Below are 15159 nucleotides of genomic sequence, written 5' to 3' on the forward strand. Positions count from 1 at the left end.
AAGAGAGTCATGGTTAGGAGTCGAAAGCAGTAGCAAAGAGGTGGGCTTTAAGCCTAGACTTGAAGACAGCCAGAGACTGAGCCTGACGTACCGGCTCAGGGAGTCTATTCCAGGCATAGGGAGTAGCGAGATAGAAGGAACGGAGCCGGGAGTTAGCAGTGGGGAGAAGGGGGACGACAGGAGACATTTACCCAGCGAATGGAGTTCACAGGGTGTAGGGAGAGATGAGAGCGGAAAGGTACTGAGGAGCTGCGGAGTGGATGCACTTGTAGGTCAAAAGCAGAAGTTTGAACCGTATGTGGAAGCAGATAGGGAGCCAGTGGAGACCAGTATAAAGGAAATGGTCTGTTCCTGTACTGTAGGTGAGTGAAGGGGATTATATAAGACTTGTTTATTTTTCTGTTTTTATTCTTTTTACTGTTTTATCATATACAACATTTTAAATAACAAGAATTTAAAACAAAAAGAAAAGAACTTCTTTTTGAGAGTAGAAGGTGAGAATGGTAGAGAAGAGAAATTGACGGGGTCTGTGGCTACCGAAAATGAAGATCCTAGATTATAGCTCCATGCTTTGCTCTTTTGGTTGCTTCAGTGCTCTGCCTCATTTTAGCTTTCCTGGCTGAAGGTGACCTGCTAGCATTGAGAGTTGATGATAGATCTGGACTACTGGAGCTAGAGCTTGGTACTTCACTGTACTGGGGCAGGCTGGCTGGAATCTGTGGGAAGAATAATTGAACAACAGAGTGAAATCAGTTGTGAGCTGACGTGACCCTTATTTCCTCAAGGTGAAAGACCTGGTGTCTCAGAAGGACATTGGACTCATGAGAATGCAGTTTTGGAAAGAAGCTGTAGATGATATTTACCGTGATAACCCACCTCATCAGCCGGTTGCCGTGGAACTTTGGAAGGTACCAATAGATGGCTTAGTGTGATTTTGCTGTTATCTGATTTGTCTGATTTTCATAGGGCTATTGGAGTCTAACTTGAGAGTTAGGAGATTAAATTGGCTTCTTTTAAAAACTGACTAGGGCTGAACTCCTATTTTTAACTACATTTACAATCTTAAAAGTGGGCCGCTCTGAGTTTTCAGTTTAAGGCACGGAAAAAGTTAGAAGCTTAGCACTGATTTTCAGCACTAGGCACTTAACTTTAGTATCCCAAATCCAGGCAAACCAATTGCAGTTCTAAATTAAGGTTCCTAAATTATTGAATCCTACATTTTAGGAATATTTACAGTTGAACATAGGCATCTAACTTAGGTTCCTAGATTTGGGAAAGAGTCTCTCTATCCCTCACATGTATACTGAAAAATCAGAAGGCCCAATCTAGGCAGAGCCTAGAAAGAGAAGCATGTATGAGACTGAACCCCTCAGTCTTTCCTGTGTAACAGTAAGGATTACTGCACCATAGCTTCTATCTGCTGTTATTCCTCTGTCTTCTTCTGTGGCCGAAGTGCAACGCCTCCTTCGCAACCTGAATCCTAATTTTGGAAAAGAAACCCTGCAGTCTAATGTCTTGTGCCTAGGAGTACAGCACTGCTGCCAGGCTCCAGTTGTGGTTTGAATGTTTTCTTAATTGTTTCAGCCTAAAAATCTTATTAACTAACTTATTAATCCTACTCGTGAAAGAACTGAGGTCTTCAGCAAATGTATTGTAATTCACACCCCCATCTTCCGTTTGAATTTGCACTAGACCAAGGAAATGAAATGGACTTCAAAAAAGTGCTGGTGGTTCAGTCATGACATTTCTCCCTCACTTGTTCTTTTTCTTGGTTTTGTCACCGGCCAAGCCACCATCTATCTCTGTAAAATCCTGAGTGAAAAGGAACATGTAGATGTGAATCATTTGTTTACTCTGTCCAAAAATGAATTAACTAGGGGGCACACCAATGAAGGTACTAAATGGTACATTTAAAACAAATTGGAAAAAATATTTTACTTAATGTGTAATTAACCTCTGAAATTTGTTGCCAGAGAATGTGGTGAAAGCAGTTAACTTAGCAGGCTTTAAAAAAGATTTGGACAAATTACTGGGAAAAACAACTGCTTATTCCTAGGATAAGCAACATAAAATTTGTTTTATTCTTTTGGGATCTTGCCAGATACTTGTGACCTGGATTGACCACTGTTGGAAACAGGATACTGGGCTTGATGGACCTTCAGTCTGTCCCAGTATGGCAGTACTTATATACTGTGATTGGCCCAAGAGCTCAAAATTCAGCTAGGATGTACTGGCTTTTTCTCCAGTCTCAGCATGAAAGTAGAGAAAGACAGACCTCTTTACTGAGACCCTGTAAGTATATATTCTGTAACCTGTGAGCAGTTAAATTTCCTGTACTTCCAAGGCACCTATTCAGAAGAAATTAGTTGGTTACTTAACTAAGGTGAATCACAAGATGAAAGCAATAAAAAAGGGTTGATACCATTACTGGTGAGAGATTTTCTTGGAGACTAGTTAATTTCCTAAAAAAAAATAGTGTTTTTTTTTCATAATAGGTCATTTGTGTCAAAACAAAAAACAAACAAACATGAATTTGGGGGGTGGCATGGAGTATTGAACATATTTCCACTTCAGCTGTCACCTCTCTAGTCTTCATCCTGCAGTGAGTGGAAGCACTGGTGCTTTATCTCTAACTCAAACTTAAACAATGATGGCAGTTAGACCATATGGCCTGCCTGCCTGTCTAGTCTGCCCACCCATACCAACTACTAAATTCTGCAATCATTTCTCTTCCCCCACTCTCCCATTTTAGAGATCTATTCTTTCTTAAAATCAGATAATGTCCTCGTCTCCATCTCTACTGGGAGGCTGTGCCACATGTCCACCCCTTTCTGTAATGGAAGATTTCCTTCATTGTCTCCTGAATCCTGTCCTTTTTCACACACATCCTATGACCCTTTATTCCAGAGCTTTCTTTCAATTGAGAGGTCCACCTCCTGTGCATTTATACCACAGAAGTATTTAAATGTCTATCATATCTCCCCTCTTGCCTAGCTACCATCTGGACCGATTTCTAACATTTTTATATCCTCTTTGAAGGTACAGTCTCAGAATTGTACACAGTATTGCAAATGTGGGCTCACCAGAGACTTAAACAGATACATTAACCACTGTTGTTGGGTTTTTTTTTTTCTTGCTTGCCATTTTTGTCCTAATGTACTTGAGCATCTGTTTGGCTTCTAAGATTTCAAAACAATGGAGATAAACAAGTATATATACAATAACTCCTGATAGCTGTCACTAGATAGCAAGTAACCCCAACACTCACAAATAGCTCCAAAAAGTGGAAGGTGATGCCTCAGTGCTAAACACCCCAAACAGGACTAATGTCCAAACATAGGGGCTATAGCAGTTATAATCGCTGGCAACCTAACTACCAAAAAAAAATATACCAGTGGCGAAAAAAGCACAAGGCAGAAAAAAAACTCCACTCAATATATGGTGTGTGTTGACTCTATCTATTGAAAAACAAGTCCAAAATGCCCAGCACCAAACAATCAAGAAAGTAATCAAACTAATATAAAGATCTTCAAATATTGCAAAACGTACCTTTAGAAGATTGCTGGTCAGTCATAGGAGCCAACTTTTCAAAATTATTGGGGGTGCTAAGCCCAATGGAAATAACCCCTCCCTGGACACATACGAGGAATTTTCTCAATATTGGGGGTGCTCAAGCATCCATAGCACCTGCAGTGTCTGCTCCTATGGTCAGTCATATTTCATCTGTTGCTGTGCTCCAGACCTAACAAACGGGCCCCTTGTTTTGAAAAGAGCTGCATCAGGGGTAACAGCTAACTGGCAATCAAAGATAGCAGTCGCATGAAATCCTTTTATAATGCCAGCCTTTGAATACATTAGTCAGACAGAGGGAGTGCCTTGAATGAAAAAACAGTCCCAATTCAGAAAAAAGCAGTCCATTCCATCTGAGAGTTCAATTTCTCCAGTTCCAGTGTCTGTAATTTATATATCCAGAACTGTTCACACTGCCACAGCTTCCTCTTAATATCACCACGGCATACTGCACAGATACCCTGTCAATCTCAATACAACAGAGGTCTGTTGGACTTGTTTTTCATCTAGTCACCATACACCATTTATTGAATGGAGGTTTTTTTTGTTGTCGCTGTTTTTTGTTTTGGTGGTTAGGTTTCCAGTGATTATAACTGCTGTAGCCCCTGTTTGGGCATTAGTCCTGTTTGAGGTGTTTAGCACTGAGGCATTACCTTCCACTTTTTGCAGTTAATGAGCAACACTTGCAAATTATCTAGTGATTAGCTAGCAGGTGTTGTATTGAGTTATTGGCTTCTGTGATTGACATACTTACGTTTCTGGCTACCTTAAGATCATTAATCACCTTCTCTCTCATTCAGAGAAGTACTTCACCCCCACACTATAGTACTCCCTTGGGCTTTTGGCAGCCCAAATCACTTGTTTAGCATTAGATATTACCTGCCACGTTATAGACCATTCTTCAAACTTTTCTAGATCCATGCTCATTCTGTCTTTTTTTTTTTTTTTTGTTATCATACCAGTATAAATAGATGTTCCGTTCCATTTTTCCAGATTAACCAACAGTGCCTCCTCTCTACCTTGTAAACCCTGCAGTTCTGTTGCTATCTACATCTATATAAAATATAATTTATTTATTTTTTAATGTGTTGTGCTCATTCTCTCTCTCTTTTTTTTCTTACCCTGCCCTTCCTGAATAGATTATATCCCAGTCGTGGTCCCACTAAATTCAAGTCAGGCTCTTCTATTATGGTCTTTCGATCCAGGCTTTTATTTGCCAGAACATGGGCATTAGTATCTGCAGCTTTCTAGATATTGCCCTGCTTATATTTTCTATAATATTAATATTTGATTTAGCTGAGCTTTGTTCACTGATCCTTGATGATTCTAGTTTAAAACCCTTTTCAAGAAGATACTTCGCACCTTCTTTGTTAAGTGGCATCATTTCGGCTCAGCAGCCTTTGGAGAATCATCCTATGGACCAGAAAGCCAAAAACACTTGTGATGATACCATCAACACGGCTGTGCATTCACCTCCAGGATGCAAGCTTCTCTGCCTTGGCTTTAACTCTCAATAGGGAGAATTGAGGAGAATGCCATCTGCACATCTATCTGCTTCACCTTCTCTCCCAAATCTACAAAATCACTTTAGATACATATCTTATCAGTATCATTTATATGGTGCCAGTATCGATAAATCGCTAAGGTTCATGAGTCTTGTAGAGTCTCAGATCTTGGTATCAGGCAGACAGCACATGTCCCAGGACATTATGTTGGCAGATGGATGCTTGTGTACCCCTCAGAAAGGACTTGCCAACCAGCAATAATGCCATGCTAACCTGAACATTCGTATCAATTTGCATTATAACCAGCACAAAACTTACAGGTAGCTTCATCTTTACTGAGTTAATTACATAGTAATCTAGTGGAAGACTGCATAAAAAGACCAGTCAATCCATCCAGATTTTAATCCATTTGACTGTTTATTACACTTCTCACATGCTATCTGTTAACATGGACGTGTTTTATTCTTTTTATAGGCAATTAAAATACATAACTTAACCAAAATGTGGCTCGTAAGGATGATTGAGGAAAGGGTAAGTTCAAGGTTTCTCTGTTTAATGTTTTTTTTTTTTTTTGTCTTTGATAATTCTTAGTATGTACATTACATTTAGATGTAAAAGCAAATGCATTTTCTCTACATTCTTTGTTTTTGCCAGGTAATTATTTTCATTGGATACCTGTATTCTCAAGAATTAAATTTAGGATCCTTATACTGGCCCACAGGGCACTCTCTACAGGTGTACAGGATCACCGAGAGACTGAGCCGGGCCTGGGACAGGGCCGCTGCCACCCTCCCCCCAGGAGCCCCACTGCCGCAACTGAGGTACCTTGGGGCTAGCGGGGAAAAGCAGCTGCTCGGCACGGCGGTAAAAGCGAGCGAAGAGCAGCGCTGGAAGGGGGCCTGACCGCCTAGTTTTCTCTCTCCTGTTCCTGTTGGGGCCCGCTCACTTGGGGCCCATCAGGAGCAGGAGAGAGAGGGACCCCGGCGCCGGGCCCCCGTTGGAGGCCAGGCTCAGGGAATTTTGCCCCCTCCCTGCCCCCCCTCTCGGCGGCCCTGCAGGTGTACTTCTCGCCTATCAACCGGTGCAAAGCTTGTGGTCTGTGCAGGCAAATGCATTAGATAATTCCATCTCGTAAAAGCCTATGGTTGGACTCACGCTCTGCAGCTTTTAGTGTATTGCTTCTCAACTTTGGAGCTCTCTTCCCCAAACTCTTAGATGCAGAGTCTCTTATTCCAGCTTTAAAACAGGTCTAGACATGGCTGTTTAATCAGACCTTTAGTACAAATAACTTGTGTTTTCCATATAAAACCCTAGGATCCATGTTAGGGATGGATTTGGTTGGCGGATGTCCAGTTTTATGACGCTATCTTTAATGTTTACTGCCACACTTTAATATCTACTGGAAGATTACTTGGGGACCATCATGGAATGCATGTGTCAAAAAGCTTTTGCAGCTTCTTTTAGTGTCGGCTCCATTCAGTTTATCTCTATCTCCAGCAGGTGCTAGACGGCGTTTCAGCAGCTCCTGGATTCTTCTGTTGGGCTACTTCTGGGCTCGGTGGGCCAGTTGAGCTTTGGGAGGTGTTTGGCTAGTAGTGCCGGCTTTGGGGGCATACTCAGTGTCCTGGGTCCCTGCCTCACCCCATGTCCCCTTTCTCCCGGTGTCCTGAGCTTTTGCCTTCCTTACTAAAAAAAAAAAAACCTAGGGGAGCTCTTTAGCCTGTAACTTCTGTTTATTAAAAAAAACAAAACAGGAAAGAGAGTGATAGAGGAGCTACATGGTGAATTTTCCGTGCGCTGCCTAGCACTGTGCCTCTCTCTCTGTGTGCCGACTGGGCAGCAGATTGACTTGCTGGGAGGTTCCGCTGCTACCGTGGAAAGTGCCAGCTTCTTGGTGAGTCTGCACTGTTGGTTTTTTTGGTGCATTGGTACCGCACCCTGTGATGGCGACGGAAGTGGTGGAAAGATGTTACTGCAGTGGGTTTTTGTGTGCCTGAGTGCCGTTGAACCTTGATGGTTAACAGAGGATCTCTACCTCCTGAACTGTCGGTTTCCCATGCTGACTAGGCGGGAGTGCGCGCCATCTTGTAGGCGCCTGCCGATGCGGTTCCCACCTCTCAGCTGGTTTCATCCCCCAAGGGTATCCTAAGGTAGACGCCTTAGTAATGGCTGTTAATAAAATGACTACCCTTCCGGTTGAGGGAGGGTAGCGCTGAAGGACATTTAGGATCGGCGTTTGGCAGCCTCTCTTAAGCACACCTTTAGGTGTTGGTGCTTGCCCTCCAGGCCTCTATCTGCAGTTCTTATGCAGCCAGAGCATGCCTTAACTAGTTTCAGCAGGTGCTCGAACAAGACCAGGATTCAGGGCCAGTTTTTGAGGGCTTCTTGTCCCACATGCAGTCAGGGCTTGCTTTCTTGGCTCACTCCCTGTATGATTTGGTGCATGCCTTGTCCAAACAGATGGCGATGGCGGTGTCTTCCTTTTGTGCGTCATTGGGCTGCGAACATGGCATCTAAGTAGTGTCTTATATGTCTGCCCTTTCAAGGTAAGCTTCTTTTTGGGGAAGATCTCGAGAAGATTAAAGACTTGGGTGACTCTAAGACTCAGCGGCTTCCTGAGGATAAACCCAATACCTTGTCGAAGATGGGGTCTGCCAGACCCTGCCTGCGGGAGGCTCGCCGGTACCGGCCAGGAAGGTTGGCAGGTTCTTTTCAGCATCCTCGTTTTCAACAGTGCTCTTCCTTTCAAGGGGACAAGCGTCTCTCCGGGGCTGCAGCATGTCAGGGAGTGAGCAGATGACCAACCCAATGATGGGGCGCCAGTCTGCTCTTCGGAACGCGATATTCGGAACCTGATATAGGCGGTCAGCTGACTCACTTCTACAAAGAGTGCACCAAAGTCACTTCCAACCAGTGGTTCTTGGATATTGTCCGAGGGTTACAAGCTGGAATTTGCCTCTACTGTGCATGAAGTGTTTCTGGAGTCCCGGTGCGACTGTCTGTTCCATGTTGCTGTCGCTTCTGCCCTAGAGAACTGCACAGGAACGGGGATGGCGGGATTCCCGCAGGGATCCCCTCCATGATCATGGGGATCCCGTGGGGATGGACCCAGGTCATGCGGTGTTCCCGCGGAATGGAAGAGGAAACAGAGACTACCCTGTCTTCAACTCCCTCCCATCCACCTCTCCTCCAGCCCTGGATGTCCTCCCCACATATACCTCGCATCACCCTGGTGGTCTAGTGGCTTTCTTTGGGTCAGGAAAGGTCCTCACGCTTTCCTGCTCGCTGCTACTGATCTTTTCACTGACGCCACTTGTTTAAGATGGCTGCCGAGACTTCAAGCGGATCTCAGGGAGGCCTACTTGCATATGCCAATTTGGCTGCCTCATCAGCGGTTCCTCCTTAGGGGTCAGCATTTCCAGTTCTGTGCCTTACCATTTGGCCTGGCTACAGCCCCATTCACATTTTCTAAGGTGACGGTCATGGTGGCAGCAACGTTCCTTCGCAAGGAGAGGCATCAGAGTGCACCCCTATCGTGACTATTGTTTGATCCAGCAGGAAAGTTGCAGGGTCACCGATCGGGTCATGGCCCTGTTATGGTGCTTGGGCTGGGTGATTAATCTACTGAAGAGTCGTCATCTGCCGATTCAGTCCCTGGAGTACCTGAGGATCATCTTCGACACAGTCCAGGGCTGTGTTTTTCTGCTGGATGGTGTCAGCAATCGTTGTCTAGGATTGCTGACAGATGGCAGGAGCCTCAAGCTTCAGGCTTAGGTACGCAACCTCTTGCACTTGTCAAGCCCACTGGCCTGGGACTATGTTCAGGTGTTGGACTCGATGGTGGCCACTTTGGAGGTGTTGCCATTGTCAAGGGCCCACATGTGACCTTTGTAGCACTCTCTGTTGAGCAGGTGGTCGACTATCCCAGGAGTATCAGCTGTGTCTTCCATGGCTGCCCCGAGTGTTTCAGAGTATGAGCTGGTGGCTTTGCGAGTCTTCCCATCTGAAGGGATGCCCTTGGCAGCTCCGCAGTGGGTGGTGGTTGTCATGGATGCCATCCTGTTAGATTGGGGCACCCATAGTCTTCATCTTCAGGCCCAGGGGCTATGGACAGTAGAGGAGACTCCCTGGCCGGTCAACCGTCTGGAGCTGCAGGCGGTGGTGTATGCTCTGAGATCCTTTCAGGACTTGTTGGGCAAGGTGTTCCAGATCCTCTCGGAAAACACCACGGCAGTGGCTTACATCATTCGGCAAAGTGGCATCCAGAGTTGAGGGTTGACTGCTGAGGCTTGTTGGCTCATGAAATGGGCCGAGGACCACATGCGGTCATGCCAACCAGCGAGCCCTTCAGTAATCATTTATTTATGTATGTACGTATTTCAACATTTCACTAATTTAAAATATGAGTCACACTTAATATGCATGTGTCCAGTCTTTGGAGGAATGTTTTTATATTAAGGTTTTATTAAATATTAAGTACTTCTTATATATATATATATATATATATGTGTGTGTGTGTGTGTAAGGCAGTTATTAGACCAGCTAAATGGTAGGACAACATGGACATACTACTATCAAAGGTTGCTATTGTAATAAATTTTATTTTATGGCCATTGGCTGATTCTTTCTTCTGGGACTCATATTTAACTGTAGCTTTTCTATGCCTCTTGTTTTTGGATCTAATTTTGGAAAGCTCTTCAAGTTGGCTTTTTTTTTTTTTTTTTTTTAATTTGCAGTGTTATTTCCATTTGGTTATTCCTTCCATTCCTTTTCAGCTTTCGAAATGCTAGATATACAACCACATGGCCGTACAATCAAAATCTGCTATGCCAGGACTGATATCTATTAAATTTAGCGTAAGAGCCTGTTCTGTAATGTCATTGGCTAGAAATTTTGAATGTGGAGTGCTACAAGGTTCTTCCCTTTCATATCTGTTAATATTGCTTTAAAACCACTAGGTGGGGGTCACGTGGTGATGGCACACTGATTAAACACCTTATGCCTCCTCTTTTCTTCGCTGGAAATGAAGTTGGTGAATAGTGGCTACGCGCTGTGCGGACCACTCTGGTAATCACTTGTGTGCTGGGAAGCTGTGGAATCATGTCCTTAGGGCAGGGCTCGACAAACCCTAGGTGCCAGGTTGCCATGGCGACTAAACATTCAGACCTGGTGCCTAAGGTTTGCAGAACATGACACTTTCTGATTTTTATTTTTGTTTCGCTTGCAGACACTTTTTTTTTCCTCTCTTATGCTGCATTTCTCCCTCCCTCCTCACAGAGTGCAACTCAGTAGCTCTCCTGATACATCATGTGGGTTCAAACATTTATCCCGCATCTTCCCATGACCTGTGACACTTTAAACCGGTCTTCTTGCTGCACCAGTGATCAACACACACAGTCTGCAGCTGACCCTGGAACCTTTCCTTTGCACATCCCTCCCCCTGCTGATGCAATTTCCTGTGTATGCAGGGGCCAGGTGACTAGGCAGAGAGGGGGAGATGCCAAACTACCCAGGGGGGGGGGGACCAAGAGAGAGGGAGAGGAGATGCTAAACTACCCAGGGGGAGCTGGGGGGGGGGGGGGAGATGCCAGATTACCCATGGGGAGCCAGAGAGATGGGGGGGGGGAGATGTTGGACTGTGGTCTGTGGGAGATGGAGGATAGAGAGGGGGGGGATGCTGGACTCATAGAGGTAAAGACTATGCTACACTGGGTTTTGGAGAGGGATTGGGAGAGAGAGAGAGAAAGATACTGTCCTGTGGTGGGATGGAGGGAAGATAAAGGAGCAGTGCTGTGGGTGCTCGAGCACCCCCAATATTTCACCCACCGGAAGTCAGAACCGGAAGTTCCATTCGCCAGCCCGACCTGCCCGGTGCCCACCCTCTTCTCCCACAACAGTCTTCCCTTCTGTTGTCTCAGCTCTGATCCTGCCCTCGTTTCCTGTTGCCGCAAGGGCGGGACCAGAGCTGAGATGAGAGAAGGGAAGGCTGAAGCGCCGAGCCTGCTCTCCTTTCACTACTGCCGCCGGGACCCCGAGGTAAGATGACTTTTAAAATTCTGGGTGGCACACAGGAAGGCGAGAGCGGACCAGCGGAAGACTGTTGTGGGAGAAGAGGTCAGACGGGTTGGAACTCGGAGGGATGGAGGGGCGGGCCTGGAACTCGGAGGAGGGGGAGGGGGAATGCACCACCTGTTAAAAAAAAAAAAAAAAAAATTCAGCACCCCCAATCATTTTGAAAAGTTGGCGCCTATGTCCAGTAGTTTAAATAATTTCTTCATGTTCTTGAAGTCAGTTCCAACCTGTGCTTTATAGTAATTCCGTTTGGATTTTTTAATCTTATTTTTGTATTTTTGTGATTCTTTCCATGTGTTTAGTGTTTGGGTGTTTCTTTTTTTTTTTCTCCACGCTCTTTCAAGTCGTCTAGATATTGTTTTTAGTATTTTCAAATCGTCGTTGAACCAAGGTGTTTTATTGGGTTTGTGTGAGGTTTTTGTTCGTATAGGTGCTATTTCATTTCAAATCAAGGATCGAATTGTATTCAAGGTTCCCACCGTGGTACACAAAATCATCCACGGGATTGTTCCAAATTACATGCTGAACATGATTGACTTGCATGCCAGAAATACTGACCCTACATCGCGCTTATATCTCACCTTGCATTATCCAAACAGGAAAGGATGTAAGCATGGCTCAACTCAGGCGTCAAGCTTTCCATTCATCAGTGCGCACAACTGGAATGCACTTCCCAGAGCCATAACCAGTCTGAGTGACTACCTTCTCTTCCGCAGGGCTTTAAAAATGCATTTGTTTACAAAGTCATTTTCTACAAGAACTATGTAGGACTATAACCCCTGCAACTATGCAACCGTGGAATCTGGTTGGACTCATTCTTTTGTATGCTCTGTGTAAAGTGTCTTTTCTTTCTTCCACTCATGCTCTTATTTCTACTTTGTCTATGATATCACCCAGAGATCTCTCTCTCTGGTTGTGTAAGCCACATTGAGCCTGCATGTTTGTGGGGGTAATGTGGGGTATAAATACTTTGATAAATGGAAATGCATCTTTTTTTCCCATTCCGCGAGGAAGTATTCAGAATCAGCTAAAACTGACCAGTTGTCATATATCGATTGCCAAAATATTTTTGTGTATGCAGCCTCTTATATTGTAAGTTGTTTTTTCTTCTACGTTGTGATAATTTGAAGTGATTTGATGCATGATGGACGTCCTTACATGCACAGTTCCATATATGGACGGGTCCGCACGTGGACATCCTGGCCCATATAAGATGGGTCCACACGTGGACGACCATCAAGCATGGACATCCATGACGTGCATGGACCGTTGTCACGCATGCGGGGCCTTATATGGATGAGTACGTGTTCATATGTGCGGAGCCTTCCTTATATGGATCATTATCAAGTGTGCGAACCTCTTCATATATACAATAAAATCTGAATGTTGCGCAAGTACAGTAAATGTAGTTGCGGAACATCGAGGTACAGGAAATATAAACATTCATAGTGGAAATTACAGTAAAAAGGATGTGTTTCTTGCAGAACTGCAGAAGGATGTCCTTCTACAGTTCCACGACAAACGCGTCATTTTTACTATACTTTGGATGTCCCTGATATGGACGTTTCGCGCTGCGATTTTGGAATGTCTAAGGACGTCCATACTATTTTTCGATTATACCTACCTGATTTTGGACGACTTCATGAAGATGTCCTAATTCAGACTTGGACGACCTTTCGAAAATGCCCCTCTATGCGTTCCAGCAGCCATCTTGGACGCGTTCCAATCAAAACAACGATGTCAGCAGGATGTATTTCCAGCCATTTTTTGCAGCATTCTTTATTAAAAAGTAGCGTTTTGAGGAGGGCACACTAAAAAAGATAAATCCACCGTTCATTTTTTTTTAATCATGAGAATATCTCATGAGAATATCACAATTTTTTTAAGGTTTCTCATTTGAAAGGCATCTTTGCCATTATGTTTTAGTGTAGACTGTTTTTTATGTTTAAAGATTGTTCTTTTATTCCTTTTTAACAATTATTAAGGTATTTTTAGTTTGAGTTTTTTTAAGTTAAAACGGTCACCTTTGACCTTGCAATCAGGATATAAAGCTGTTTGTTTGAAGGTGGCAGATTCCTTAGTGATGAAGTAGCTGCTTAACACTGCTGTTTGGACCAGCTGAGTATTCCTTTCATTATATTTTGCTGTCTTTTTTTTCAAGGTAAAGCACATAAGTGTACTACATAAAAACTCGAGCTACCATTTTTTGTACAGTCAGTTTTGGATGCCCTAGATTCCAGGGAAAGCACTGCTTGTGTCCCTGGCTAGGTATGTGCTTTTTATGTAAAGCTATGCACTCGTTTTTTACAATAGCACATTGGCATGCACATTCAGATGTTTGCTATTTGGTACAGTTATATTTGTTATTTGTTGTAGTTTGCATTCACTTCAGTGTCGCATGCATTACCAAAAGCCCTGAAAACAACATAAGACAACCTAAACTTCCGGAAAAAAATAAAAAATAACCTGTTTAAAAAGACATACGCTACCAATCCAACATAAATGCCTGATCCCTGCAACACAACAAAACTAAAGTGGACATAACACAACTCTTCTGTTGTACGATTCCCTAATGTGGTTGTGCCACATGAACTGTATCTTACCACAGCATCACTTTGTATTTGTTTACACCGGAGTCTCCAAACGCCTCTCCGGTACTATGTAAGCCACATTGAGCCTGCAGTTAGGCGGGAAAACGTGGGATACAAATGTAACAAATAAAAATATATTTGCTTTTTGTTTGTGCATCTTTTTATAATTTTTTAATAGTAATTTAATGCATGTTATGAAAGTATGTTCATTTTCGTAATGACTAGAGTATATATATATATATATATATATTCACTTTCTGAGGGTTCTGTTTTTAATAGTTATTTAATATTATTTTTTACATTGTTTTATATGTATGTTATGCTTTGATGTTATGATTATATTATCTATGTTTTATTTGTTAGTATTATACCCCTGATGCAGCCTTTTTAGCAAAACGTGACCACATCGAGTCCTTTTGAATAAAGATTGTTTGGGTCCTTCTGCTGTGGTGACTGTGCTTCCTGTTTGCTGCAGTCACAAAAGACTCTTCTTTATATTTGCGGATATTTCTCCTCATCGAGCATGTTGAGCTACTCTTCACCAGGATGATAACTGCTTAAAATGCTTGCTTCCTAAAGCTACATTGAGTTATATGTTTTAGACTTGTCCCAAAATACTTTCTTTTTGGCACTGTATTAGTACCCATATCTATCGCATGTGATGTTGGACTTGGATTCCTACTGCATTTATGCTTTTTGACAAGATTTCCTATAGGTGCCTGGCACCGAAAGGCTATTTGGCTTTTGTGAAACGAGCCATCCTGATGGGCAAGAAGTGCATTTTACAACAGTGGTTAAGGGCGGATCCCCCATTGCTGGCTGATAACAACAGATGTCAACGGAGCATCATGAATTTGTGGACTTGGCCTGTCCAGTGGGGCGTCATTTTGCCCTGACTTGGGAAGCCTTCTTGTCAACTTTAACACCTATAGCACATAGCAGACTTCTAAGTAGCTGAAGTGTGTTAGATTCTTGAGAATTCTGATTTTAGTTTAGCCACACAGATCCCTTAGGGGATGGGGGTTGGGTGGGGGAGTTTGTATTGAAAATGTTTCTCACAAGTTAATTGTACTGCAGTTATGACTTGTGTGCTGTTTGAATTTGAGAACTGTTATTAAAAATAATTTTATAAAATAAATTATAAACTAGAAAACCTTTAAATGAGGCATCTTAAACTTGTGTCAGTGAGGCCTACAGTTCATCTTATAGGCTCTTAACAGTGCTTCTAATAGTCTACCTCATTCCTTCATAGAACTAGTTTCTTCAATAAGCTCAACGTCAAGGTGAACTTGAAAATTCCAAGCAAGATTATTAAAAGACACGAATCATTGTTGGATTCTGAAACAGTGACATTCCAGTGCTAGCACTTCAGCATTTTACCTGCCAATGTGGAAGGACACACTACATGGCAAGTTTGTGAG

General features: G+C 43.3%; 1 protein-coding gene across 3 annotated transcripts in view; it reads left to right on the forward strand.

Moving 5' to 3' along the window:
* Positions 1–15159, forward strand: part of NDUFAF6 (NADH:ubiquinone oxidoreductase complex assembly factor 6) — a 64804-nt gene that overhangs the window by 4242 nt on the left and 45403 nt on the right. For all 3 annotated transcript variants that reach the window (XM_030216855.1, XM_030216869.1, XM_030216861.1), the window contains 2 exons: positions 786–908; positions 5550–5606. In XM_030216855.1, the coding sequence (XP_030072715.1) occupies positions 786–908; positions 5550–5606 (180 nt within the window). The remainder of the gene's footprint in view (positions 1–785; positions 909–5549; positions 5607–15159) is intronic.

The sequence above is a fragment of the Microcaecilia unicolor genome, chromosome 1 (genome assembly GCF_901765095.1).
Source record: "Microcaecilia unicolor chromosome 1, aMicUni1.1, whole genome shotgun sequence".
Taxonomy (NCBI): domain Eukaryota; kingdom Metazoa; phylum Chordata; class Amphibia; order Gymnophiona; family Siphonopidae; genus Microcaecilia; species Microcaecilia unicolor.